The sequence below is a fragment of the Podarcis filfolensis genome, assembly GCF_964270895.1.
Source record: "Podarcis filfolensis genome assembly, chromosome: 6".
Lineage (NCBI taxonomy): Eukaryota > Metazoa > Chordata > Lepidosauria > Squamata > Lacertidae > Podarcis > Podarcis filfolensis.
This window is the reverse complement of record NC_139609.1, coordinates 65,177,956-65,205,955: the sequence shown is the minus strand read 5'-3', so window position 1 is coordinate 65,205,955 and position 28,000 is coordinate 65,177,956. Positions and strand designations below refer to the sequence as shown.

At 38.8% G+C, this 28,000-nt stretch overlaps 1 protein-coding gene across 5 annotated transcripts in view; it reads right to left on the bottom strand.

Annotated features, from left to right (window-relative positions):
* The window catches only part of MAGI3 (membrane associated guanylate kinase, WW and PDZ domain containing 3), a 115,648-nt gene that overhangs the window by 66,829 nt on the left and 20,819 nt on the right, over window positions 1-28,000 (bottom strand). For all 5 annotated transcript variants that reach the window (XM_083617299.1, XM_083617297.1, XM_083617300.1 and 2 more), the window contains one exon: window positions 2,365-2,481. In XM_083617299.1, the coding sequence (XP_083473425.1) occupies window positions 2,365-2,481 (117 nt within the window). The remainder of the gene's footprint in view (window positions 1-2,364; window positions 2,482-28,000) is intronic.

Below are 28,000 nucleotides of genomic sequence, written 5' to 3'. Positions count from 1 at the left end.
AATGGTCAGGAGTCCCTTTACCTTTACCTTTTTAAGTATCAAAAACACTGAGGTTACCTATGTCACTTCTAAGACCGACCAACTCTTATTGAGGTCCTTTGTCACTTTTGTAAAAAGGACTTTATACGGAAGTATGGGTTGTTGGTTTTTTGTAGTGGTATAACAGAGTCTGATGGTAAGCATTTGTGGGAGATAGTCACTCCTTGGCAATTGAAAGCTACCCCAGGAATATCTGGCTGAATGGGAATTGGAGCAAGGACAAAGGGTGAAGATATAATAAACTTTTTTTTTAAGAGCGCACAAAGGAAAGGAAGCGATGAACAAGGAGATGAAGGAGACCAAAAAACAAAGGAAGACAAAAAATTATCCACGGAAAGCAAAAAGACCTGTGCTAACCAGCTGGAGGGAGGAAGAACCTGCAGGAAGAGGAGGCAAAAGGCTTTGAAGACCCTGCCTATCACAGCCAGAGGGAGACGTCACCCTGTTCACTGAATGTCCTCCAGCTCAATCCAGTAAACAGCAATTTTATAACAAGGGTGGATTAAAAAAAGATTTTCTGTTATATAAACCGATAGGCAGTAATTCCAATACAATTTATTACCTCAATAATATTGCAGTTTGGGCAAAATTGACTTTCCTTTCGTGTTTTGTCATGTTTCTCACCTGCATCTATTAAATAAGTCTTTTGATCTACTGAGATTTCTGAACTGAGAGGAAGCATTTGAAGAACAAACTTAAACACAGCCTCAAGGTTTTTTCCAGTTCAATGAACTAATTCAAAACATTCAAATAGTTTAAAGTTAGGCTTCCAAAACACAGCAGATTCAAAATATTACTTTGAGGCCAATATACATTTAGTTTACTCTGACAATAGCATTTTTCAGCAGATTTTTTGTGTTGTTAATACAAAGGAGTACTAATTAATGTTGGTTGATTTCAATCTTTATTGTTTAATAACTTTAAGTAAAAGATACTAAAGCTTAAGAGAGAGAAATTAAGATACTGGGTGAGATCCAATGCTTGTTATACTCACGAGTAGATGCACTGAAATCAATGGATGATTAAAGACTATGACTTAATTGGATATCACCCACTATCTAAATAGTATTTGGCTCTGTGTAGAGCAAGCAAAATCTATGCAGGACCTGATGACATTCTTTGCAGACATGTCTGGGAGAGACATATATCTTATTTGGAGGAAGTTTTAGAAATGTAGTATTTTGGAAATTAATATTGGAACTTCATAGGAATACCATTCCATATGACCTGTTGGCAGGTTTTTTATGTTGTTGTTATGCAAGATCCATGGTATTATTAAATATTTTAGAAATAATTACCCATCTCATGACAGTAAGGATTGCCTTAATCTATAAATGGGGGAAATCCTGGCTTGCCAATAGAAAATGAAAAGTCTCAGGAATTTTAGAAACCACATTCATGAGCAAGTTAACCAATATTAAAGTCAGAGAATAATCTCTTTAAAAATTGTGCATCGGGGGTATTGATACAACCTCATAGATTATTAGGCACTATGAAGGAGACTTACGTAGTGATTTTATTGTTTTATATTAATGGCCATAATATTTCATTCACTTTGATTTTTTTCCTCCTTAATGTATTAATGATTTGTGAAAGTCTAAAAAATAAATTAAAAAACAAAACTTGCTACCAACAGAGTTTAAACAAAAAAAAAAGTGTCTTGGTAGAGAAGGGCACTATATTTTATGGTACTGGAGTAAAAGGAATATGGAAGCTATTTAAGCAAACCTGTATATAAACATTCTGTTTAAAGTTTTACATAGCTACAAAAATAAACTAAGGTCAAGTTTCTTGTGTTTACCATAATCTATTACAATGAAGAACTAGAAGAGAAATGCTGATTAAGAAAGATGCAAGTGTGGAAATCGTGTGGTCTAATATAGCATATTGTTCTTCTTGTTATTAACATTTGTTTGTTATTTTACACATACAGAAAGTCTAAGAATGGCATAATAAATGGTTTAATAAGAAAAGACTAATAAAGAAATAGCAGGTGAGATGGAAAACCAAGATACTTCAGCATTGCAGATAAATAAGCCCAACTCTCAAACTTGGCTCACAGGAAGCGGTAGAGATAAAGATCCAGCTTTTTATATATTATATATTTTATAATTTTCAATGGCTTAAAAAATGGAAACAGGTTCAGGAAGAGGTGGTATACAAATATCTTAAAACAATAAACCTATTACCTTTTCACTTCATTTCATTCCATATTGTTGAATAAGATGGCTGCGGTCTATACATATGGTATGTATTCTTTATGGAGTTCATTTCAGATACTGAATGTTTAACAAAATAGTTATGTGGGCATGTTAAAACACTTACATGGGATTGTTCTTAAGTAGAGATTATCTCTGATCACCTGCTGTAGTTTATGATCAATTGAACCTTTCTGGAACTGCAGACTTAGATAGTGACGCAAATCTTTGTTGATGACTTTGCCTGTAAGACAAGAACAGAGCATCTTAGAATACTGTAATCTGTAATTCTACTAATGAATTACATTAAAACACCAAGGACCCATAATTTATAAGAAAGCGCTTCTCAGACAGAAGAGACTTTGAACAAAATAAATGGAAACACCAATACTTTCAATGTTGGTGCAACCAACAATGCTTTTGCAGAGATCAATAACCATACTCCCTGTGGCAGTTGGGGAACCTGTGGCCCTCAAAATTTCCATCTTCTATCTAAAACAGCTGTAGAGGACAGACAAAGTTGACAGAATAGAAGGAAGAGTTCCCCTAGCAACAAACTGTATTGGAAAAATTTTGATGTCTAACATTTTACAATTTTTTATGTGCTGTGGGCTACCCAGAGTGGCAGGGGAGACCCAGCCAGATGGGCGGGGTATAAATGATAAAATCATCATCATCATCATCATCATCATCATCATCATCATCATCATTCCTTCAGCCATCTGTTGTTCCCAAACATGGAAACAGGTTCAAACTTGTATGATCGTCTCAAGCAAATGTGCAATGGATGGAGCCTAGCCCATCTATCTATCTATCTATCTATCTATCTATCTATCTATCTATCTATCTACTGTATTATCTATCATCTCTAGCTATCATCTTTCTTTCTTTCTTTCTTTCTTTCTTTCTCTCTCTCTCTCTCTCTCTCTCTCTCTCATAGCGGAAGTAAAACAAGTGCTTGCTAAAATAATAAAAAATGTAAGTATTTCAACAAAAGACAGTTAGAGATTTTCTTATGTTTATTGGCTACTGAAAGACTGATTTGTCAACATTTGTTCAAGTGGTTCATCCATCTCCTTGTCAGATATACAAATTTGTTACAGTTCAGTATTAGGACATTTTGCTAGGGCATATGCAGCTTTGTAAACAGTTCAACTGTGTGTGTACAAAATAAAACATGGAGGTGCAGGTTGATTTGCAACATATTCCCTATTCTTACAAACTAAAAAAGGGAACTGCGGTAGAATATTCTATACTCTCCAAAAAAAATAAAAAATAAAACCAACCCAAACCCTGTGGATAGAAAAATCAATTTCCAAGTGTTCTGCTTCGTAGGGTGCAGCCATTTTCTAAGGATAATTCAGGAACAACAAAAGCTGTTACAATAAAACCCTGAAGGGAAACAGAAGAAAAGCAGACAAGACAGTGAAGGGAAATAAAACATCTGAAAGCAGCTTGAGAACAGTAAAATAATTAGCTGCTTCAGGGACTTTAAACAAGGTTTAGTGCTTAGTCTTATATAAGAATATTTTCTGTCTTTTCTATACAGTCCATTTTAGCTGTATTTGCAAATAAAACTATACAACGAAGTGTTGTTTAGTAGGTTATACCATGCATGATCTGTGTGGTAGTGCATACAGCTTGGTTACCAGATGTCCCCATTTCCAGGGGACAGTCCCGGGATTTACAAATCAGTCCCCATACAAAGTCCGTGGAAGTTGAAAAGTGTCCCCGGATTCATTGGGGGGAAAACCGGGTAACCCTTGCATACAGCCCAAAAAACTCTTGCTTTGATCCTCACTTAAATAAGTATAATATAATAATAATAATAATTAATAATTAATTATTATTTATACCCCACCCATCTGGCTGAGTTTGCCCAGCCACAAACAAACCATGACAGAGAAATCTTAGTGTGATGTTCAAACTTGGTATCAAGTTTTTTTACCCTAACAAACTAAAGTTGTTAAACAAGAACAGCCCATGGTTTAAGGCATCATGGTAAGACTTCTACCCAGATTGTGTCCCTGCGCATGCAAGGTAGAAGTGCTTGGACTGTGCGTACCAGCATGCAGCTATTATTAGTATTTATATTTGTTTGTTTGTTTATATGTTTGTTTGTTTAATTTCTATACCACCCTATATCCGAAGGTCTCAGGGTGGTTCACATAAAATATAAAATACTTACAAAATGCAATGGCTTCCTAACCCAAACATTATGGCTTAGTGATAAGTGCTAACTGGATAATAATAATAACCAGAGTCAGTGTGGTGTAGTGGCTTGAGTGTGCTGTGTCGTTTAATCTTAGTGAGAGGAAATAATGCACATTTTCATAATTTAGCCCTGAGGTGAGTAACCTTATTAACCTTTTCAGCCCCCAAACTGTGCTTCCGTTTGGTAAACCCTGCAAGGGCCACATGCCAGCAGCTGGTGTGGCCAAATTGAGCACAGTGGCTCAACTCACTCACTCTCTAAAATACCCACATAGATAACATTATAATAATCTAGTCTGGTGGTAACAGAATCAGAAACAACAGCCCAAAGCCCTAGGAAAGAAAACTTTTTTAAAAGCCACTCTTAACAACTACCATCATCATACAGAGAAAGTGATGAATAGAGAACTTCCAATCCATGTACTTGCTCTTTCACGGGGAATATAAACCTATCCAGAACATAGTCTACAGATCTGAAGGGCAACACATGCTGTCCTCAGCCAGAGGGCCAAGGGGCAACCTTGTCCCATCCATTAGTCAGAGAGGGAGTAACTGCAGGAAGCTTGCTTTGTCCCTCCTGGCTAGATTTAAGAATTTTGTAACTAAAAGAATGAATGCAGTGCCTGCGTTTGCTTTTTCCCTTCTTCCTTTTGTGATGTGTTTTTTTTTTAATTAGGTTTTAAGCCTGAGGGCAGGGATCATCTTATTTTTTATTATTGTAAGCCACTATGGGATACTTTTTTTGGTGAAGGGTATGGTGAAAATATAAAAATTTCATCATACCCCATATAGCATTTTAAATCCATATTAGCAACCTAATAAAAACATTCACATTAAGATTATTTTTTTAATCCACAAAAAGTTCATCTGCCTTAATGATATTAACTCAGATTCTTATAAGCATTTGTAGCAAATGGAGCCAGGATAGAACTCCTATGCAAAGTGACTCTTTCATTTTGGAGCATCCAGATGACTCCAGCACTGTCTCTTTTATGAAGAGCCATCACAGTTCAGCGCCTTGGACATGACTCAAATTGGGTGGGAATTTACAAAGATTCTGAAGAAAGAAAAAAGTTAACAAATCAGGAGCTACATAGCCTCAATCAATACTGCTGCTTCTAAAGCAATTGCTGCAGTTTGCTATGCCACAACACTCCTGGTTTTTATAGAATTAAATTTTTTAAAGACATTTAAGGTTTTTTAAACGCACAGCTTTTTAATTCCTTAACACTTTTAGAATGGTAAAACATTTTATTTTAGCAATCCATGCCAAAACCTTGCAGAAAACAGGGGGTTTTTTTGGTCATCTTTGCTTTGTATAAACACAACTCAGAGCACATATGCTACCAAGTCCATTCAATTATGCACCAGTTGCCTTTATGTAATGACAAGCTAAATGCTGAATAACAACCATATTGTGAGAAGTAGGTCGCACAAAGTCATTATCCTGAGTTTAGAACTCAACAGTACATGCAGGAAATAGGCTTGTTTTGAATCTCTTATCAAAATATTAATTAAAAGGGTGTTTAGATTAATGTATTTCAAGAATTAAGAGAAGAAAAGGTTAAAAGTTCTCCTTTATTTGACAACTACTACAACTCTAGTTCTACTTTATGAAATTAGCATGTGAAGGCTCTGAGCATGCCCTGTTGAAGTAAAGCTACAGTATTTGACAGTGAAGGAGCATGGTACGATGCTGACAGTTGAGTGTGAATTAGACCTTTGCCAGGATTCAAAGACAGGAAAAACTACTTTTCAACCGCAATCAGTCCAAAACATCCATCATCAAGTGGATCTTACTTTGCCAAGCTATTAACTAAAGAGGACATAAACTATGTTTCATTAAAATCCAAGTTCCAAAAAATATGTTTTTGCGTACGAAATATATTTATATAGAAAAGGCTGGTTTGGACACAGTTGCAAGTCACAACTTATTATTACATTAATGAGCTGCGACTAGCCTTGGAGTTGTGCCCACCCCCTTCCAGTGTGGCTACGAGGATGAGAATGAAAGCTTTAGTTTACATTTTAGATTAACCAGTTTTCTGTGTCTATCAGCCCAGACAAACTAAGGTTAATTTTAACTATGGTTAGTGGAAACAAGCCAACTTCAAACTATTATTCCTAGTAACCAATCTCTGAATCCAAGCACTATAGTCCAGTAGCTATAATGTATATTGTTTGGACAAATCCACACATATATATAATGAAGACATCTTCAGCACAAATAGAAAAAGGAGATCTGTGGGGCTCATTGGTGGAAGATGTGGAATTATCAAGAATGTTATCATTTAAGGCTAAACAAGACTTATCAGCTAACTTTATAGGGGAATTTCCATCACAAACTTTGACTCAATGTGTGCCGTGTACCCTTTTCAATCTGCCCTTTGCCATTCATTAATAGTTCTGCATTGAAATGTTGAATGTTTTATTTAGGGAGTCTAAAAGCCAAACAAAGTGTGATGTAAGGTTAACATTGCACACAGTTGTCGTTTTTTTTAAATTATAGCACCTGCCAGGGGAGAAGAATCAAATCAAAACAACAGTTAATTCACCCCCCAGTGCCACAGTCTCAATACAATGCCCTTCCTAAATAGTTACTATTTATTTCTTTTAAAGTCACAGGAAATTCTTATAAGGTATCTCCTACACCAGGGGTTGGCAAGGCTTATCTTGCCTGGGTCAGATCGGTCCCGCAGAGATCCCTCCGTGGGCTGGATCGCATGCACGATTTCCGGCACCGCAGAAGCGAGTCCCCGTACTGTGCTGCGCCGGTTTAGCACAGTGCACAAGAAGGCAACTCGGTTCGGGGGCAGCTTGTAGGCCGGTCAAACGACCTCTGTGGGCCGCTTCCGGCCCATGGGCCTTAGGTTGCTGACCCCTGTCCTACACCATATCTAGTTGCATCCTAAGTACTATCAGAGCTTGAAAAAGCTCAAGCAAATAGAAGTCACACATCCATTATGAATCTTTAATTCATGCAGACTGAGGACTCTCAAGTTACTAAAATTAAGAGGAAGATGCCATACATAACTAGATAACTGCATATTTATTAACTGCAAATTTATTAGCTTCATGAAACTTTGCAATCAGGAATATTTTCCGTTTACTTAAGATTTGTTTATAAGGAGCATACTGCACAACCACTCTTGACAGAGAAGCGCATCACAACTATGTTTGATGAACTAAATACATTGTTAAAACCTGACACCACTGCTGTCGTTTATGTCTTAAGAACATAAGAAATACAATACTGTCAGATCAATGTCATTTATCAATGCATTCTCTTTCAGGATGACCCCTTCAGGTGCTTTACAAAAGGTGCAAGAAGCCCAGCCATAGACTATTATATAAATGTCTTACCCTTGTGCCACACGTAAATTATGTATTGATCCTTTCACTTTTAGCTGTCACAGAATGTAAGACTATAGTAGCTATACATTTTCATTCTTCACTCACCTTGACCCATTTCCAATTTCACTAAACAAATCCTAAAAAGCCTTAACTTTAAAAAAGACAGCTGAACCCTTAAGTAGTACTTAAGGGGCTACAAGCACCTACTCTGATGCGTAGGCGACGTTCTTCTACCACTTCGCATAGTCTGGCACTTAATACCAGTTTCTTACTTTTTAAGTTTCCCCTAGAAATGGAATTTACTGCACGAGAGGCTTATATAACAATAGGGCAAGCAATTTTAATTAAGAAATAAACTGTCAGGTTTTTCTCTCCCCGTCCTTTCATTATACTGGTAGAATTAATTAATCTACCAATGTTAGATCAGAGTTAGCATCACAGTAGAGTTACAGGGAAGTTGCTCCAAATGACCTTCAGAACCCAACATCAAAACACAACCAAAGTTATGCTAGCGTAAACACTAATCAGGATTTAAACAGATTCATGCACATTTAAAACAGATTTCAGCTATAGAAAATTTCTATGAAACTGGGAGTATGAGTTTGGTTTAATACTCTGGTTTAGAATCATAGAGTTAAAACTAGAGAATTGTATTCAAAAGTGATCAGCCAACTTTATTAAATTCCTTCATCAGCAAGGGGTGGACTAGAACCCCTATGCTATTGTAGTGTGTAGACAACAAAGGCTAATATAACACTAAATCAAACTTTGGCTTAGCTGGGGTCCCTTGGGAGCCAGTGCATTCACATTAAGCCATGGTTTGCTGAGTGTGAGATGCAACTGTGGCCAATGAGGTGTTCAACTTAATATACAGTTGTACATTTACTTATTAAGAGAGAGAATGCTTGAATATCAGCAATGATTGCAAATGTAGCAGCTATTAAAAATAAAAACCCAAAAAACCCAACTGGCTGATTAAAAACCAGGCAGAAGAAATGAATGAGTAAAAAGACACCAACCAAACAGTGTCTTTCAAATTAGCAGTGTTGTTATATATAGAGATAATCTGTTTTAAATTTCATATTTCATATTATTTGCAAGAAAGCAATTGGATCAGAAGGGCAAATTCAAGCTCTCAAATCAATCAACTCTGGACTCAACTCAAAATCAGTTTGCTGACTGCCAACCCTCCTTGCAAATTCCCTCATGTTTCTCAAGTATACTTGCCAATATGGGTAGGGAGACTGGTGGGGTAGAAATCTGGATGGCTTTCACAGAAGCACTGTAGGTCTATTCCATTAATGTTTCATAAATATTTCCTCCCTGACAATCTGAAGTCTGCAGCAAGCTCCCTTGTGGGTAGGAGATGGCAAGTGTAAGTAAAGGAAGTAAGGGAACAAAGAAAGGATTGATAGTCAGCTACAACAGAGTGCCTCAATTACTGAAAAACAGTGGCAAAGTACCTTTCCTGGCAGCCTGGACAAATGGCAGTGGGAATTGTGTCCTACTCTCACCTCCAATATAGACAATAATATCACCATACAGTTATTAAGTGAAAAGAAGTTTCCATTATATATAATTATAAAACAGGAACAGAAGAAGACTCCCTAAGGCAGTAACACAAACATATTAGAAGCAAAGAAAATAAGTGACATTCAATAAATTACATTTACGAATGGCTTGAGGAGAAATTTTGCCTGGTGTCCAAAGTGCACCAGGAAGATCGTCCTTAGAAGCAGGTTCCATAATCTGGGCATATCACAGAATAGTCCTTCTGTCCAGTCATCACTTGACCTCTGCAGGAAAGGACACCCACAGAAATTTCTCATGCCAATGTCACCCCCTAAGCAACCTTGTACAAAAAGAGGTACCTGGTCCCAGCTGGCTGCTTTCCCAGATCCAGACTAGGCAGTCTCTTTTGCAGTTCCAACTCTTTTGCTACATCATGATCCTTGCTCTGAGCATAGTGTGTACATACATTCAGCAGCTGCTATGTACACATTCCTAAATACTCTTTAAGGACACACAGTACAACCATTTTCACCTTCCTTTCTGGAAGAGATACTTCAAATAAGTTTGCCATGGAAGTGGGAAACTACTCAATCTCATAAGGATCTCAGAAACCATCTCACTACCATCATCTGTTAAGAACTTAAAATAATAGCTAAGTGAATTCCCTGCATAATATGATCCTTTCAGAGCAGTTTTCCTTGTCATGGCTGAAACAGATACAGTGGCGCCCCGCAAGACGAATGCCTCGAAAGACGGAAAACTCGCTAGACGAAAGGGTTTTCCGTTTTATGAGCTGCTTCGCAAGACGAATTTCCCTATGGGCTTGGCTTCGCAAGACGAAAACGTCTTGCAAGTTTGTTTCCTTTTTCTTAACACCGTTAATACAGTTGCGACTTGACTTCGAGGAGCAACTCATAGAACGCAGTGTATTTAGTAGCCTTTTTTGAGATTTTTAAAGACTTTGGTGATTTTTGAAGCTTTTCCAAAACTTCTTTTGCAGCCATTTGGTAAGTTAAGCTTTTAAAACTTTTTTTTGGGGGGGTTGGATTTTGGGTTGGGGTGTTTGGAATTCAAGGACTTGGTGTTGGGGAGGGGTTTGCAAGAATCTGGAAGCTTGTTTTTTTCCTGCATTTTTATGATTTTCTGTGACCATTGGGGCACTCTGCTGTTTTTTTTAAAAAATTTCTGGATTTGAATTTCTGTGTGCTGGGTGACTGGGGGAACAGTTGGGGAGGGGTTTGCAAGAATCTGGAAGCTTGTGGTTTTTTTTCTGCATTTTTATGATTTTCTGTGACCATTGGGGCACTCTGCTGTTTTTTTAAAAGATTTCTGGGTTTGAATTTTGAAATGCTCTTTACAGTATGTGTGACTTTAAAGAGCACTTAATAAACTCTTGTTGTACCAAATTTGGCTTTGTTTGGACTTTTTTTTACCATAGGAACGCATTAATTGATTTTCAATGCATTCCTATGGGATTTCGTGCTTTGCAAGACGAAAAATTCGCTAGACGAAAAAATTCGCAGAACGAATTAATTTCGTCTTGCGAGGCACCACTGTACCTCAAAACTGTCTAACCCTAAGGATGAGTTTGTACAAAGATGGACTCTTTAGTTTCTTTCCATAATTTGTATTCTACATTGGTGAAAATTTGTATTAACTCACTTATTTAAACATCCACAGTTAGAAATGAGTAGTTGTTCCTACTCCTTACTTGTGCTCCCCTCAGAGAATTCTGAAGGGGAAAGCAGCCTTTTGGAAGCTATGGTTTTTCAATGCTTGTATTTTGTCACTGTGTGCACTACAGTGGCATCTAGTGGTTATAACAGACTTTCCAAAGTGGAGGAATATCATTCTGAAGTGTTTCCCCCCAGTGGGAGGTGGTGCAGAGGATGTGTAATTATGTGGATTCACTGGGTGACCTTGGAGATAAATGCTTAGAAGCAGAGCTCACAAATATAAGCGCCTCAAACCAGACAACTGGCCACCAGTTTACATATATTACGTAAACTCACTATGAAGTTTGGGTAGGTAGAATATAAATTTAGATAACTGGGTGTAACACTGCAACTACCCCTCTGGATCCCCCCCATTTGTATCAATTATTTTATTTTATTTTTTATTTCTCCAAAAGAGCAACTCAATATACAACAAACACAAAAGCAAAATACATCAATGATTAGAAACATGTAGAAGCTAGTAGTTAACTAACTCATAGATTGTTGTTAAAGAATTAAGCAAAGTAACTGAAGTAAATTCATCTGAACATAAAAATGGACTGAGCAAGTTGTTTGCTACGTATTATTAACTTCTGTATCACAATAATAATAATTTTCAGTAAGGTGTCCTGAAAAAGTGTCCAGGCTACCATCCACAAAACCCTTCCTCTCATCTTACAAACTCTCAAATTAGCATCAGTCTCCTTGCTTTTGTCTTCTACACCTCCTAGGTTGTGGGTCCTCATCAGTACTCAACTGGCAGTCTCTCTAGATGCAGACAATTTTTATTGGAGAAGGTAAGGAAACGTCTAGGTTTCCTCGGAACAAGAGGACTATTTAGTTGCTAGGCAACAATAAAGTGCTTTCTCTCAGGGCTGAATAAGCTGTTAATAACTAAAGTGAAGTGTACTGGGGTTTGTGGGGAAGAAACAGTTTGCTGGTGGTGACATGAAAGCTTCTAAAGAAGAGGTGGCTAACCTGTGGTCCTCCAGATGCTTCCATCAGCCCCAGATAGCATGTCCAATGGCCAGGGATGGAAGCTATAATTTGGCAACATCCGGAGGGCCACAGGTTAGCCATCCTTGTTCTAAAGGATAGTGCTTTGGAATTGTTTAGCACAGTTTGTATCTGGTTAGGTGCACATTTCTCAAAAGATCCAGACAGAGTTAATCACTAAGAGATATACTGATTATTATTATTTTTTAACTTTCCTAAACATAGCAGTAGCAAAACTTTACAAAAACTTTAGTTGTAATACATGGTTGGATGCCTAATGGCAGTTCTAATGGTATTTTCTTTCATCCTCTGTACTGCTGCCTTAGGCACACACAGCTTGCGCCCATAAATATTTTATTGTGATGGAAATGTGTTAAAATTCACTCTTTGCCAAAGCACCCTAGAGGAAACAAAACAAAAAAACCCTCCCAAACCTATTTGCATTTCAGTCACTGCAAATCAATGCAATATAAGCTCTAGAATAGAGCATCCCAAATCTGTGGACCACCAGTGGTTCATGAGCTTCATTCAGGTGGTTCGTGGCATTTCCTCATTAAATATTCATATTTAATTTTAATTCTATTTTACTGCTTGTATTGTATTGTATTACAATTTGAATTCTATGGAATGCACAGTGTAATGTGAGAAAATACAATATATAAAAAATAAAAGAAGCAATAAAATGCAATTAAAAATCACATATTGCACCATGCAACGCAATTGCTATAACAGGCAGAAAAATCATAAAGTAGACCGCCAAGATCATCAGTTATTTTCAAGTGGTCCATTGGGGAAACAGTTTGGGAGCCAGTGCTCTAGAAGACTGGATTTCAAACAGTCTTTGGATTTAAGCAGCTCAGATTCAGTTATCAGTCTTCTACTATATTCTATTTTGCTTTGGTTCAACATCATTTGATAAAATTTCCCTAAAGGCTTTTGAATTACAGAACCCCTTTCCTATTAAAAGCATACTATACTTAATTTGAAGCCTACCCTGCCCCCACAAAAAGAAAAGAAAAATCACTGGCAAAAGTGGACTAGGAGGGGAAAGCTCAAGGAAAAAAATAGTAGAGATTTCAGACACAAATATCCATATTAAGCAAAATTCGTCCGACACAATCTGTGTATTTCTCAGATTGTTTAAGGCTGCTTCTTATGGCAGTCAAAGTTCATCTGGGTCAACTGTTGCAAATAGCAGCATCAAGGGAGAGGACATACCGGTAATTTTCCTCTGATGAAGCAAATAGGAGCAGGGGCCAGTTTTCATATGGAAAACAGTGCTGGGGAAAAGGTTTAACCTCCCTCAGTACTCCTGCCCCAAACTCATATATCTGCTGGATAAAGCTGGACAGAGGAACACCTCTGCTCCATATAAACTCCCTCCAGCATGGCAGATTGGGGTTTTTGATTGCTCTGTAAACTTGTTTCAGTGCTATACACACACACACACACACACACACACAGAGAGAGAGAGAGAGAGAGAGAGAGAGAGAGAGAGAGTGCACAGATTGAGCAGGAAGAACTGATCTGTTTTCAAAGTTAAATAGTGAGTCATAAATTAAAAGTTGAATTAGTTATTTGACCAAGCACATGCCAGCTTTTGTATAATAATACAAACTGTAATTCATACAAAGTGGCATTTGATCAGACAGGGTAGATTATATTCTGTACGGAAGCTCACTTCCAATTTACATAAACATTTAAACACAAATAAGAAAATATTTGGCACAGAAGTGAATTGGTTGTAGTAGGCATCTATACTGCACTTGTATGCTACTTTCACTGGGACTTTTTTCTTTCCTAAATTATTCAGTATTCAAACTAAAATTCTATTTTGAGGATAAAATGCTGCAACATTTGGATATCAGTCATTAAGAAATTTACACTTACTCAGTTCCAGTTATAGGATGTTTGCTGAAAAAAATACCACTGAAAGTTCAGCTTAGGATGCTGAACAAATGTTGCAGTTTTTACCATGCTTACAGTGAGACTAAAGGTGCTGACCTTTAAAACCCTAAATGGCCTTGGCCCAGTATACCTGAAGGAGAGTCTCCACCCCCATCGTTCAGCCCGGACACTGAGGTCCAGCGCCGAGGGCCTTCTGGCAGTTCCCTCACTGCGAGAAGTGAGGTTACAGGGAACCAGGCAGAGGGCCTTCTCAGTGGCGCCTGCCCTGTGGAACGCCCTCCCATCAGATGTCAAGGAAATAAGCAACTATCTGACTTTTAGAAGACATCTGAAGGCAACCCTGTATCGGGAAATTTTTAATGTCTAATTTTTACAATATTTTATGTGCTGTAAGCTGCCCAGAGTGGCTGGGGAAACTGAGCCAGATGAGCGGGGTATAAATAATAAAATTATTATTGCTATTATCATTATTATTATAAGCAATACTGTACATCTTTATTACTAAAATATACAACGGAAGCATTTCTATATTTTTTTGTAAATATGAACATGAACCTCTCTTTGAATTTCTCTGGAACTTTCTTCATGTGAGCATATCTTAAACGATACAGAAAGTCCAGTGTCTTTTTCAGAAGCAAATCACAGCATGCCATATATACTTCAAAAACATGTTATCTTTAAGTTGGTTGGGACAGTCAAGACACCCTGGTGTTGCTAAACTTCCTGACAGCACTTTTAAGAATTAAATCTAGTATTTTCCAGGAATTCAAAATGTCTACAGTACCTCTCCCTCCACAGGTGTCATCACAGAGCAAAGAGCAAAATTCCCAAACCTTGTAAATTATGACTCTAATTTGATATGGGCTTGGCTTCGGACTTATTAATGTATGAGCTTTGAGTATCCTGAAACTGAGTGAGACAAGGATTTGCATCAGCTTCCTTGAATTCAGAGAGGATCTACACTTAGTAGTAGCCTGTAAAACCTTCTCCTAAAGGAGAACCCAGAGCCAGGTTTTGAAAATTGTTTAGTTAACCTTTGGTAGTGGACACAAAATTCAACATTAATGGCAATCCAAAGTGGGGGCCTTCTTTCTAAACACATCTATACACCCAAAACACTATTTTACAAAGAACCTCTCATCCACTACAAGTGGGGAAGGAAACAATCTCTTCTACTTTAAGGTATTTTAAAAATCTATAATAAAAAAACTAGTTAAGGAGCATCTCAGTGAGAACACTCACATCTGATGCAGAACTTTTCTCAAAAATGTTAGGGATAGTCAGAAGAGAAGCTACGCTGGAAGGTGCACAACCCATCCATCAGAGCAGGTGCAGGTGAGCCTTCAGTAGATGAGAGGTATACCAATGTTGCCTTCTTGGATAAATAATTTAAGTCCCAAGAACTTAACTGTGAGACTACACAGAGATCACAAAGAAAAATTATGGTCGAGAAAGCAAACAGATGTTACAATACTGTATGAAAGCTTGCCAGGGACATTTGACTTCTTCAAATACAAAATAAATAAAGCCAGGGCTGCAGAACCATTTCTACCTTAAGATGAGGCAGTTGTAACTGTATTCTGAAGAACAGATGGAAAGTAATATTCAGTCAGTAGCATGACGACCAGCATTTGCTGCTATGGGAAAGCAATTCAAAATATTCAGAGAAAGATAGAATGACTTCATAAACACTTCCCCACCCTTTCCCTGCGCTAATGTACAAGCCAAGTTTCATTATTTCCAATCTGTACTTCCAAGAATGGTCTTGCCCCTGACAATTAAGATGAAATAGTTGAATCCCCATTTGCAGTCTATACAATCCAGACAGAGGTTTACCATCACATCTGCAGTTACCAAGATCTTAGATTTAGCCTGAACAGAGTACAGAATGAGAAATAGCAGACACCACTTTCCCATAATATACATATTGACAAAGCTGAAGCTTTCAGATTGTGTTAAAAAGCCCCAGAAAAACTCAAGATAAACATTTCATCCCACTTTTTCTGAGGCAAACTAGTTTACTTAAAAACAAAGTTTGAGAATCTCATTCAACATAACAAAAGGAGCCAGCCAGGCTTTGGCAAGCAAGATGAGCCTTCTTGGAAACCCTCCCCTTTCCACATCTGGATGAAGCCTGGGATATATTTTGGCTCTGTGCCTCACAAACCCTGCAAGGTGACCGGAGGAGGAGGGACGGGGCTTGTTTATAATATTGGGAAGAACTGCCCTCCCATTCAAAGCTACAGCACAAGATCAAGAATGGGATCCCTGCTCATTGGGTGAGGGGAGATTTTGCTGACAACCAACTTTTGGTTTGCCAGCAAAGCCGGCCAAAATTTGTGAACCCTTGTTTAAAAACATGATTCAAAGATACAAGAAAAATACAATTAACTTAAAAAGGAACATTAAAAACACCAGCAAATGTAGTAGCCTAAGAAACATTATTCAACTCTATTGAGATTATCAGTATTCAAGTCTATTGAGATTATCACCAAAAAGATTGGGAGAGCATGACACCCACTTTATTAGAAGTTTTTATAAAAGGAAAAAGGACATATATTCCAGATATAGTATCTACTCCACTGGTAAAACAAAGAACCAGATACAAAAGAATGGCAGTTGTCATAATCAATCTACTTATTACATTTTTATCTCACTCATGTTATCTACACAATCAGCCCCAAGCAACTCAAGGCTTCATGAAAGGATCAGGATTTGATTTTTGATGGGTACTAGTATTTTGTAAGGCATTATGGGAACTTGTGGATGGATGGGGTATACCTTTCTGTAAATATGAAAAGGTATAAATAGAAGACTAATTCTTTTACTCAGTTACAGATAGGTAGCCGTGTTGGTCTGCCATAGTCAAAACAAAATTTTTTTCCCTTCCAGTAGCACCTTAAAGACCAACTAAGTTAGTTCTTGGTATGAGCTATCTTGGTATGGTATCTGAAGAAGTGTGCATACACACGAAAGCTCATACCAAGAACTAACTTAGTTGGTCTTTAAGGTGCTACTGGAAGGAAAAAAAATTTTGTTTTGTCTTTTACTCAGGACATCAGCAGCATTCAATATCCTCAACCATGGTATCCTCCTGGATCAGTTGTTTGGATGGGAACTGGTGGCCCTGTACTTTAGAGGTTATATTCCAATGTGCATGAATGTTCAGAGAGAGTGGTCCCCCTAGGATCTGTGCTATGGAGTCCTTTGGGCACTATCTTGCTCCTAATGATTTTAGCACCTACCTGAAACTAGTGGTCATTAGGAGATTTGGAGCAGCATGTCACCAGTATGCTAACAATATTCTCTGTAACATCCAAATCACTTTCAGTGGCCAAGAGTGGTCCCTCCCCCCCAAAAAAAATTGAACTGGTATACAAGCTACAGCTGTTCTTGGGGAAAATAGCAGCACCACAGTGATGCAGGCTTTGGTAACTTTAAAACTGGACTATTACAATGTGCTTTACATGGGGCTACTCTTGAGGTTGCTTCAGAAACTCCAGCTTCTCCACCTGCTGAAAACATTTGTTTCTGCAAGTGTTTTTAGAGAATTAATTTGATTCCGTATAGGTCAGCTGTTCTGTATTTTACAATTCTATAATTTTATATTACTTTATTGTATGCTGCATTGGTAGTATTTTATGACGGCAGTTTATGTGTGTTCTTATAGATAGAATAAAAAAATCCACTTCCATGCCATTTATGTCACTGACTACAAAGCAGTGAATACCAGCTCTGCCGCTGGTAACTTCTGACCTGATGGCAGAGAGCAACCCTCCTCAGCCACAAGCTCTTGGGTTGGGGCGGTGTCTAGGGGCTCCTGTTGGGTGCTCTGTTATTGGTTTTACTGCCCCAACTGTTTGAAATTGTTTTTAAACAGCTTTTAATTTGTCAGTTTAAAATTTTGGTTTGGCTTTGTTTTTTATTTAAATAAAGGGGCGTAGGATGTGGCTGGGAAGAGAGGAGTGGGGAGAGCGGGGGGGGCAATCATGGTGGTTTAGAGTAGGGGGAGGTATGGTGTGGGAGGTGGGAGAGGCTGGGTCACAGACACATGGGACAGTGGTGATTGTGGCTTGTGCCAGCCCCTCTTCCAACTTGGAGAATTACTGTTGTCCTATCAGCCAGTCCTTGGGTCTGCAGCTGCTGTTGTTGAAAGCCAGGTAGAGTCGGAATAAGACCTCCCTCATCCATGATCTGGTTGTGGCTGAGGAGGCAGATCACTGAGACCTGGGTGGGTGAGCAGGATGCAGTTGGTCTCACCCAGTTGTGCCCACCTGGGTACTTGGTACAGCATGTACCAGTCACTCCAATTGGAGAATAGCCTCTACCGAAGGCGTCATGGACTTTGAAGCAGCACAAACTCAGGACAAGAAACTGCTAAGAGGAAGGCACGTTTCGCAAATCCTCACTGTGATCAACTCCTGCCCGGAAAACTATGCCCCCACTATGGAAGGACGTGTGGGTCCAGAATTGGTCTCCACGGTAATTTATGGACACACCATTAAGATCATTTTCGTGGAAGACAATTTTACTGGCTATGATTGACTTGGTGCTGCATCAGGGTAAACTTGAGGGTTGGGGAGGGGGAGTTTGGTTTTTTTGTTCTTGTTTTTATTATGTATTTTGTGTTTTTATCTTATATTTTTATGTTGTGAAGTGCCCTGAAATCTAGGAATGAAGGCTGGTATACAAATTAGTTAATTATGCATCTGTACTGTGCTCTACAAAGCAAAGGGTGTTAGCCCTCACACTGGGCTTTTGCAGAAGGTGCAAACAGGAAACAAAGAAAACACCTGTTTTCCTCTCTTCTTCACCATGGAGAAACATGTTGTCTTTCCTACATGTAGGGCTACAGCCTCAAGGCTTTTGGAAATAAAATTCCCCCCAAACACTAAAAAGATTGTAGCATATAGTCTAAAAGTTTCTTTTAGGTTTTTCATTTTAAAGTGAAATGGATGCCAACAGATGCTCATTTTTTTTATTCTAATCCTAAATTCAACTGAGCTAAGAGAAAAATGAAGGCTTTGGGTGAAAATGCAGACAAATAGTGCCAGCAGTGGTAAATATGATGACGTTTTATTGAATTTTATAACTAGGGAAGCTAACATAAATGACTATCAGTCACACAAAACATGTAGGCGTAGTGTTTTGTACTGCATTGCTACAATAGCAAAGTTAAACATTAAATGACTCTTGCCCTTTCATTTCCTCATAGCTACATTAGAAGCTAGACAAATCACCCTCATTTAGCAGTTAAGCACATGTATAGTTTTTTTTTTTATACACATCACACATCAAAACATCAACCACATTGCTAACAATAACAAATAAACATAAGAGCATAAAAGGGAACCTCAAATAAACACAATTTTTATCTTACATGGTTAAAAATTTCTATGGCAGTCCCTCTGACCTCAGTATGACTAATATAATCAGCACTTTGCCCACACAGATGTTTGACTTTATGTTTGCTGCCAATGTTCTGAAGCTCAGAAAATTCTTTTTATTTCCCCATGCTGTGCTTATTGTGTTACATGTGTGCCTGACTGCCAAAAACTGTTAACTAAGCAGTTGTTAGTACACTGCTGCGTACTACAGTGATACAACATCTGTTTTCCAACATCTCTCATTTGTAAAATCCATCATATTTGCGAAGTAACCTGAATAGATGTGATGGGACAGTGGAACACCACGGAGAATAAGAAAAGGACCCAATGTATATTTTTTCTAGGAATATTAGAGCTTTCTAGATAGAACATCACTTGCATTGGGCAATGGCTTCAGTTGTTTTAGCAAAACCCGTTTGCATTTTGGCTATTTCTGGCTTTGTCGTTGTGGGAGAAGCTCCCCAGTCTCTTCACTTTTCCTCAAAGCTCCAAGAACTCTCAGACAGAACTCCCACTACAGACCCGTGTGGATACCAACCTTTTATGAAAAGAATCCTAAAATATCTGTCTGTCATGAGTATGAAAACCAAATCATGTTAGACATGGTTTACCATTTAAAATTCACAATACTGCATTAAAAAGAAAATGATGTTCACAGTTCTCATCTGTAAATGGAAAGAGACTATTTCTGAACTAGGCTGAAAAGACATCAGTCTTTGCCTTGCCTAAGCTGGCAAAAGGCAGCAAATACTTACATACATGATTAGTTAAGAATTACAGAAGTCAGTTCACTGTCCAAAATTGGGTTCCGATGTTCGGGGGAGCAGATGGTAGACTGATATTGCTTCCAGGTATATGTTATTTCCAGAACAAAGAACTTGGAAGCAAGGAGAAAGGGGAAATTCACTCTACAGTTAGCCATTTTGAACTGGAAAAACTCACTTGAATGAAAGGGAAAGACATTCTAATATTCAGATCAGCAGTATCAATACTGACCATTGCACACATTGATTTTCTAGCCCATGACAAAAAACCCAACAGCCCAGTGATCAGCATCATCTGCACTTTAATTTTCAAAGGCTTATCTGAATAAGGAGGTAATGGAAGGATAACAAAGAGGGAGCCCACAATATGGGCTTTCTCTCATGTCACAGTCAACTGTGTTTCCGATGTTGATTGGACCAAAAGAAGGTACTCACCTGCAGTGGCGTAGCTAGCTGCTCGGGGGCCGGGTGTGGCCCGCGCATCCTGCATCAGGAAGTGAGGCAAGCTAGCCATGAGGGCAGGGCACGCTGTATGGAGCCTCTCCGCCGCCTCCCCCTCAGCTGTAGGGCAGCTGAGGGAGAGGTGGAGGGCAGACGCAAGCCCCACACTGCAGTTTCAGGCAATGTGGAACCAGGAGAGACGTGTGGCTCAGGCACGCTGCAGGCCCCACGGTAAGAGCTGGCGCCCAGTGCCAGCCACGTTTCGTTATGCTTGTTGACTGAACTAAAAAGTTTATTGAGCCCAATTTATTATTGTTTTTTAAAACTCATATTTTTGTCATTTTATCACTTCCCTCAGTGATGACACCCAGAGTGGCCCACACACACCCTTCCTCCACCACTGCTCACCTGAGGATTTTAGTACCTGGGAAGAATTGTATAGGGCAGTGGTTCCCAAACTCTTTTCTTTGGGCCAAACTTTCGGAATAAAAAATTGCTCATGCCACACTGATTTTTTTATTGATAAGAAATATACTGGAAAACAAAAAGAAACAACTCCTAGCAGTGCTTGATTTTGCAAAGATATCTATCAATATTCTGCAAATAATTTTTTTATTGATTATACTATACTATACTACATGAAATGTTTAAATGTTTCTTTGATTGTCCTTGAATCTTCCTGCCACACATGCCATCCTCTCCTGCCACACCAGTGTGGCATACCATACCTTTTGAGAACCACTGGTATATGAGAATATGTTTTGTGTAACCTGGGCCCAAGCTACTGTTTGTCCAGAGTAAAAAAAACAGCATGTGTATGTCTGAAAACATACGGTACACAGAAATCTGGAAACCTTGGTCAATAGTCCTCAGAAAAAAATAGTTCACTACTTAATTTCAACTATAAGTGACCAGTTTCACAAATTATAGGTGGTAGAAAAAATGGTTAACTCTTTATTGTACCATAGGACATGGTTCCAAAAGTTGATACAAATAAATGTGCTCAAGACTCAAATTTCAGGTAGTTCCAATCCTACTTAGATGATAGTTTCCAGAGGGTGATGTTTGGGTACTGCTGTTTAGCCCTGTAGAACCTTCAATGTGGAGTTCCTCTTTTTTTTTTTTATTAAATATTTATTGGCATTTTCAAGAAACACACAACAAACAAAAACAAGAAATACACAAAACAAAACAGAAAAAAAAACACAAAAATACATAATATTCAAAACTAAACAAAGAAAAAAAAATAGAAAAAACCACATAAAGTTTCTGATACTTATTATTCTTAACCTTATTTCTCAGACCTCCTCACACCTCCCCTTCTTGTATTCCAACTTAAATTGTCAGTTCAGCAAGTCCTTAACTTATTTCTTTACCTTAACTTAAACATTTGTTCTAACATACTATTGTTTTACTTTACTTCTTTTTTCCATTTCCTCAATTTATTTCTAACAGCCTTATTTTCAATTAATTTAAAAAGAAAAAACCAATTTTACCTTATTAAAATCACACATCAATACTTATACCTCATTAATTATTCTTAAGCTTATTTCCTAAAGTCGACCAAAATTTCCCTTCCACGATTTACCCAATTTCCTTACCACTAACAAAATATAAAAAGCAAATTATCCTTATGTACCCTTTGGATTCCCAACCTCCACCCACCCTTCTCCCGGTTCCAGTCCCCAACCAATATCCATCAGTCTTTATGTTATTTATTTAGCCTGGAGATCTCACGTCCGAGGCCCTTATATCTCTCTCAGTTCCTTTCTGCCGGTCTCTTTGATAGTCCTTGATGTTAAGCCCCAAGTCTCGGAGGGGCTCCGGCCCAACAGACTCCATGTTGCTTCCAGCCAGTCCTCCATACTTAAAAACAAAGCCTATGGGGTACTCCAACTCTTGTTTCAAATTTCTTTCAGATCCATATGTCCCCAAAGCTCCAGCTTTCACCTTCAACAAATTTGTAATCCTCAGGTCTTCAGATCTCCTCCAAAGGGGATCTCTCCATTTTCCAAAGTCCCATTCAGACCAGGCTTTCCACATCCAATTTTTATTGTCCTTTTTTATCATCATGTCAGGCCTCATATTGTAACTCTCCTTTGACTCCTGCAAATCTCCTGCTCCTCCTTCATTTTCTTCAAAAACAACATATTGCTCCATCATATCTACACTTTCAGTTTCATTTATTTGTTCAGTTGAATAGGCTTCCTGTTTCAAGTCCTTATCAGGCTCAAAACTGTTGTTTACTGTCCAGTGTAGTAATGATACCTCTGTAGACAAAGCATTGTATTCATCTTGCAAGTTTCCCAAGAGAAGGAGTGCTCTGTCCAATTCTGCTTGGATTTTACATACTCCAGCCATTTTTGTGGTGTAGTGTCCCTATTACCCCTCTAGGGGGATTTTAGTTCCTTAATGTTCCTTTCGGCTCAAAACCAAAAGTCCAGTTATTTTGGATCAGCCCTCCTTATTTTCAACAAGTTGTACCAAATAAACCAGCAAAAACAGCAGAAACAATGTTCTCTTTTTCCAGCTGACAGCTCACTTGACAGCTGTCAAAATCCTCAATACAACAGGCTTTCTCATAGGACGTTCCCGGGTCTGGGGGGGGGGTGTGTGAAATTTCAGCTCCCAAAATTCTTTTTATCCTCCAGTAAATCTTCTTATAGTGTCAAAACCGTGAAGTCAGGATCTTTCATTAAAAAGAAACAAGAAACAAATTCTCTCGACCTTAGCTGCCCAGTCCTTTGCTTTAAATTGTTTACAAAGAGGGGGGGGGTGGACTTCCTTTTTAGCCCCTTCCCGCTCGTTCCAAATCCAAAATTAAAATTTTTTAAGATTCCAATCTCCGTATTACTCACGGGTTTATATTTTAGAGTCCAATCGGTCTTGGAAGAAGTTGGCGCTCTCTGTCAATGGCTTGCGGCTTCACTCCGTAGGCGAGGGAGTACTCTCAGCACCACGCCCCCAATGTGGAGTTCCTCAGGGTTTGATTTTGTGCTGTTTAACACACAGCTGTACTTTTCCTTTAAATCTGCAGGTGTGGCGGTGGATACAGCACACTGTTGTGTTGCCTCAGTAATGGATTGGATGACTGAGGCAACACAACAGTGTGCTGTATCCACCGCCACACCTGCAGATTTAAACTGATTATTCCCAACTATCTATCTGACTCCACCTGACAATTCCTCTCACTCTCTCACAATACAACTCTACCAACCCACACCTAATCCTCCCTCTTCCTTCTTCAACTCCCAAACCTCAACTGACTTTCAAAACCTCCCACTCTAACTTTTGCTCCTCCCTTGCATTCCCACTGGCCAATCACATCTCACTCATTTAACCCTTTCCTAATGACCCACCTAGGAGGCAAACGCCACAATTCCAAATAAAACTGAGGCACTGTTAGTGGGTGGTTCCCTAGACCGGATGGCTAGACCGGAGGTTGCCTGCTCTTGATGGGGTTATACTCTCTCTGAAATACTCTGGGGGTACTTCTGGATTAACTGCTGTCACTTGATGCTCAAATGACCTTGGTGGTGCGTAGTGCCTTTCATTAGCTTTGACTGGTGGCACAAGTGTACCCATATATGGACAAGGATAGCATAACTTTTGTCATCAATGTTCTCATCACCTTTAGGTAAGGTTACTGCAATGTGTAGTAGGCTGCCTCTGAAGATGGGTCAGAAACTTCAGCTGCTGCAGAATTCAGTGACCAGGTTACTCCCTGGGGCAAATTGGTTTGAGCATATTATACCGGTCCTGGTCTGACTGCACTGGCTGCCAATTAGTTTCCAGGCCCAATTCAAAAATTTGGTTTTGATCTACAAAGCCATAAACAAACAAACAAACAAACAACCCCCACCCATCTAGCCGGGCCTCCCCAACCACTCTGGGCAGCTTCCAATAGGGTATTAAAAATACTATAAATCATCAAACACTAAACAGGGCTGCCTGTCTTCTAAAAGTCAGAGAATTGTTTATTTCCTTGACAACTAGGGAGAGGGCGTTCCACAGGGCGGACGCCACTACCAAGAAGGCCCTCTGTCTGGTTAAATGGCTCAAGACCGCAATGCCTCAAGGAATGCTTCTCCCTATATGAACTAACCTTGACCCTGTGATTATCATCTGAGGCAATTATCATCTGAGCCCCTTCTTTGTGTGCCACCTCCGTGAGGAGTCCAAAGGGTGGCAACACAGGAATGGCCTTTTACTGTGGGCTCCCCATTTATGGAATTCTCTCCTTAGGGAGGCTCATTTGGCACCTCTGTTACATATCTTTATTTGCCAGGCAAAAACATTCCTCTTCTCCCATAGCCTTTTAAACTGGAAGGGGAGTTATTATTTTTGCTTCTTTGTTGTTTTTTGTTTTTTGGAGAGGGTTTGTATTGTAAACTGCCCTGTGTTCCTTGGAGGAAGGGTGTTATAGAAATTTATTTATTTATTAAATGTACAGATTCAGTAAATTGCTGGGTAAGCCAGATGGCTGAAGGGAAATCCCGCTGGCTACAGATAAGTAAGGAAAATGAAGAACTTGATTATGAACCTGGGAAGCTGCCTTATAGTGAGGTCCATCTAGCTCAGTATTGTCTATACTGATGGCAGCAACTCTTGTCAAATTCAGACCTACCTGGAAATGCCAGGGAATGAACCTAGGGTTTTCTTCATGAAAGCCAAATATTCTATCACTGAGCTACAGAGCCTTCTCTTCTGCACACAAAACATATTTAGATACCTCAATGTTTGATTGTGTTTTATGCTATGTGATTGATTGATTGATTGATTGATTGATTGATTTTAAAAAATTCAGTATTTAAATATATTAAATTAATATTTTTTAGAAGCCTGGAGGATATCTGAAGTCAATAGTAGGATATTTTCCAAACAATATTAACAGTATTATGCAGGAATAATAGAGATATTTTTCTCCAAAGTAATTATCTCCATTGTGTTTCCATTTCATGAAAAGAACAACACACATCTCAGTTGATTACCTCAATTTATCATCATTGCAGAACAAATGCTACTTTCATAGCAAATTATGGGAGCATCTCTATGCTACTCAAGAGCTACATTTAAAGCAGAACTGAATGAAGGGTATCACTACTGTACTTAAAAGTGACAATTTGACCTTTTTTTGGGGGGGGGGGAGAACAAGATGTCCAAAGCTATTTGAAATGGAAATGTCAATAATTTACTTTGGTTGTTTCCCTACTAGAGCTCTTTAGCAATGCTGAGGAATTGCTTTTCCATAATTAACTAATAGTGATATCAAAAGAGGTTCCATAAAGCACTTAATACAGTCCTATAATGTCCAGTGATGCCCTTCTCCCAGTCCAAGATTTGTCTATATACTATCTACTCAGAAGTAAGTTCCAATTCAGCAAAGTTTCTTGTAATCTTAAAATTTCTTCTTTGCAGATTCAGGCCATTTTATTGCACCATGATGAGCATGCGTGAAAAATTAGTAATGAATAGCCTATTAATTCTCCCTTGAATCACCTCTCAATTGTTCTAGGTCAGTTTCTGTTTCTGTTTCTGGACTGAGGAAGACTTCAACTACTGTTTGCACTGTTATCCCCCACCCTGCCAAATATCAGCAAGTGCTAAGAAGTGAAAAGGAAAAAGAGGAGAGGAGAGCCCTTCCACAGTAGGAGCAGAAACGGATACTGGGGGAAATGAAAGGCTAGCCCAGTATCCATTAATAGATTGTACCATAGTAGCAGACGGATGCGGGTGGCGCTGTGGGTTAAACCACAGAGACTAGGGCTTGCCGATCAGAAGGTCGGTGGTTCGAATCCCCGCGACAGGGTGAGCTCCCGTTGCTCGGTCCCTGCTCCTGCCAACCTACCAGTTCGAAAGCACGTCAAAGTGCAAGTAGATAAATAGGCACCACTCTGGCGGGAAGGTAAACGGCCTTTCCGTGCGCTGCTCTGGTTCGCCAGAAGCGGCTTAGTCATGCTGGCCACATGACCCAGAAGCTGTACGCCAGCTCCCTCGGCCAGTAAAGCGAGATGAGCGCCGCAACCCCAGAGTTGTCCGCAACTGGTCAGGGGTCCCTTTACCTTTACCACAGTAGCAGACTAGTGGTGAACAATGTCCTTTAAGATCAATGAACAGATTGCCAGCTCAAGTGAAAAGTACTTAATCAGCCAAGTGCTTTCAGTACTTTTCTTTATGTGTATGTTGCTACTTGCTTATCTTCAGATAAGTGAATAAACCTGTACGCCATATAGGAGGCTTGAGCATCTTTGAGTTTGTTCCAAAAAACCTTTGAGAACCAGTCATTACAAGGTGTTAGTAGTCGGACATCACATCTACTGTCGCTAGTCAGGAAGAAGTAAAATGGGCCGCACCAACAAAGAGAAAACATTTAAAGCCCTAATGGTACTTCGCATGACCACACTATATAAAAACTATTCTTTCTTGCAATTGATTTTGTTACAGCTTCTCTCACTCTGCTACAAATTAGGTTATAAAGCACACAAAACACACAATACTAGAATGCAACAAGGCTGGCATCCAGGTGCACCATAATCAGTGAATGAACAAAAATGACAATTTCGGGGGGGGGGGGCTAGTGTGCAAGCAGTCATGCTATGTTTCTTCTTCCTTGTATTATTTTCATTATATACAGCAGACAGTATGAGGAAAATCCAGGAAAATCCCAACCCAAAAACTAGAAAGAAGTGACAGAAAAGCACCACCATGGTAAAATAAACTCATCTGTGTATCATTAAAACAGTGTTACGTAAGGAAGGAGCAGAGACCCAAGAAAACTGAGTCAATTTAGGGCAACCTTCCCAAAGCTGGTACACTCAAGATTTTATGAACGCCCATCATCCCTGACCACTGGCTATGCTGCCTGGGGTATATGAGCTGTAGTCCAAAACCTTTGGAAGGCATCAGGTTCAGGAATGCTGATATAGGGCATCAAAACCTAAGCAAAAATAGTAATGCCCAAAGAATCCCTTATCTACTGCATACCGATTAACATATGGCAAGGTTTGTTCATCTCTTAATGCTCTTGAGGATCTATCAGTAAAATAATAATCTCAGGAAAAACTGGCAGACAAAATCTCTCTATGAAGTCAGCACTAAAACATATTCTGCTTGTTTGTATGTCAGACAAATATATTATTAAAATAGCCGGGGTTTGTGGTACCTTAAAAGCTAACAAATATTTTGGAGAACTAGCTTTCATTGACCTGAGTCTTTGGCATCTGGTGAATTCATCCCTGGATTGTAAAAGCTTTTATGTCTTGAAATATTTGCAGCAGAACAAAATGTGAATGTTTTTGTTTTAAATAAGATTAAAATAGTTACTGCAATTTTCAAAAAAATAATAATAGAATATATCCTGTTTCATCATATAAGCTTAACAGCCCTGCTGGTAAACAGTGTTTTGAAATAGACACAATGTATTTTTACTGGACAAGGAATACTGTATAAAACTAACCTGTGCAGAATTTGTA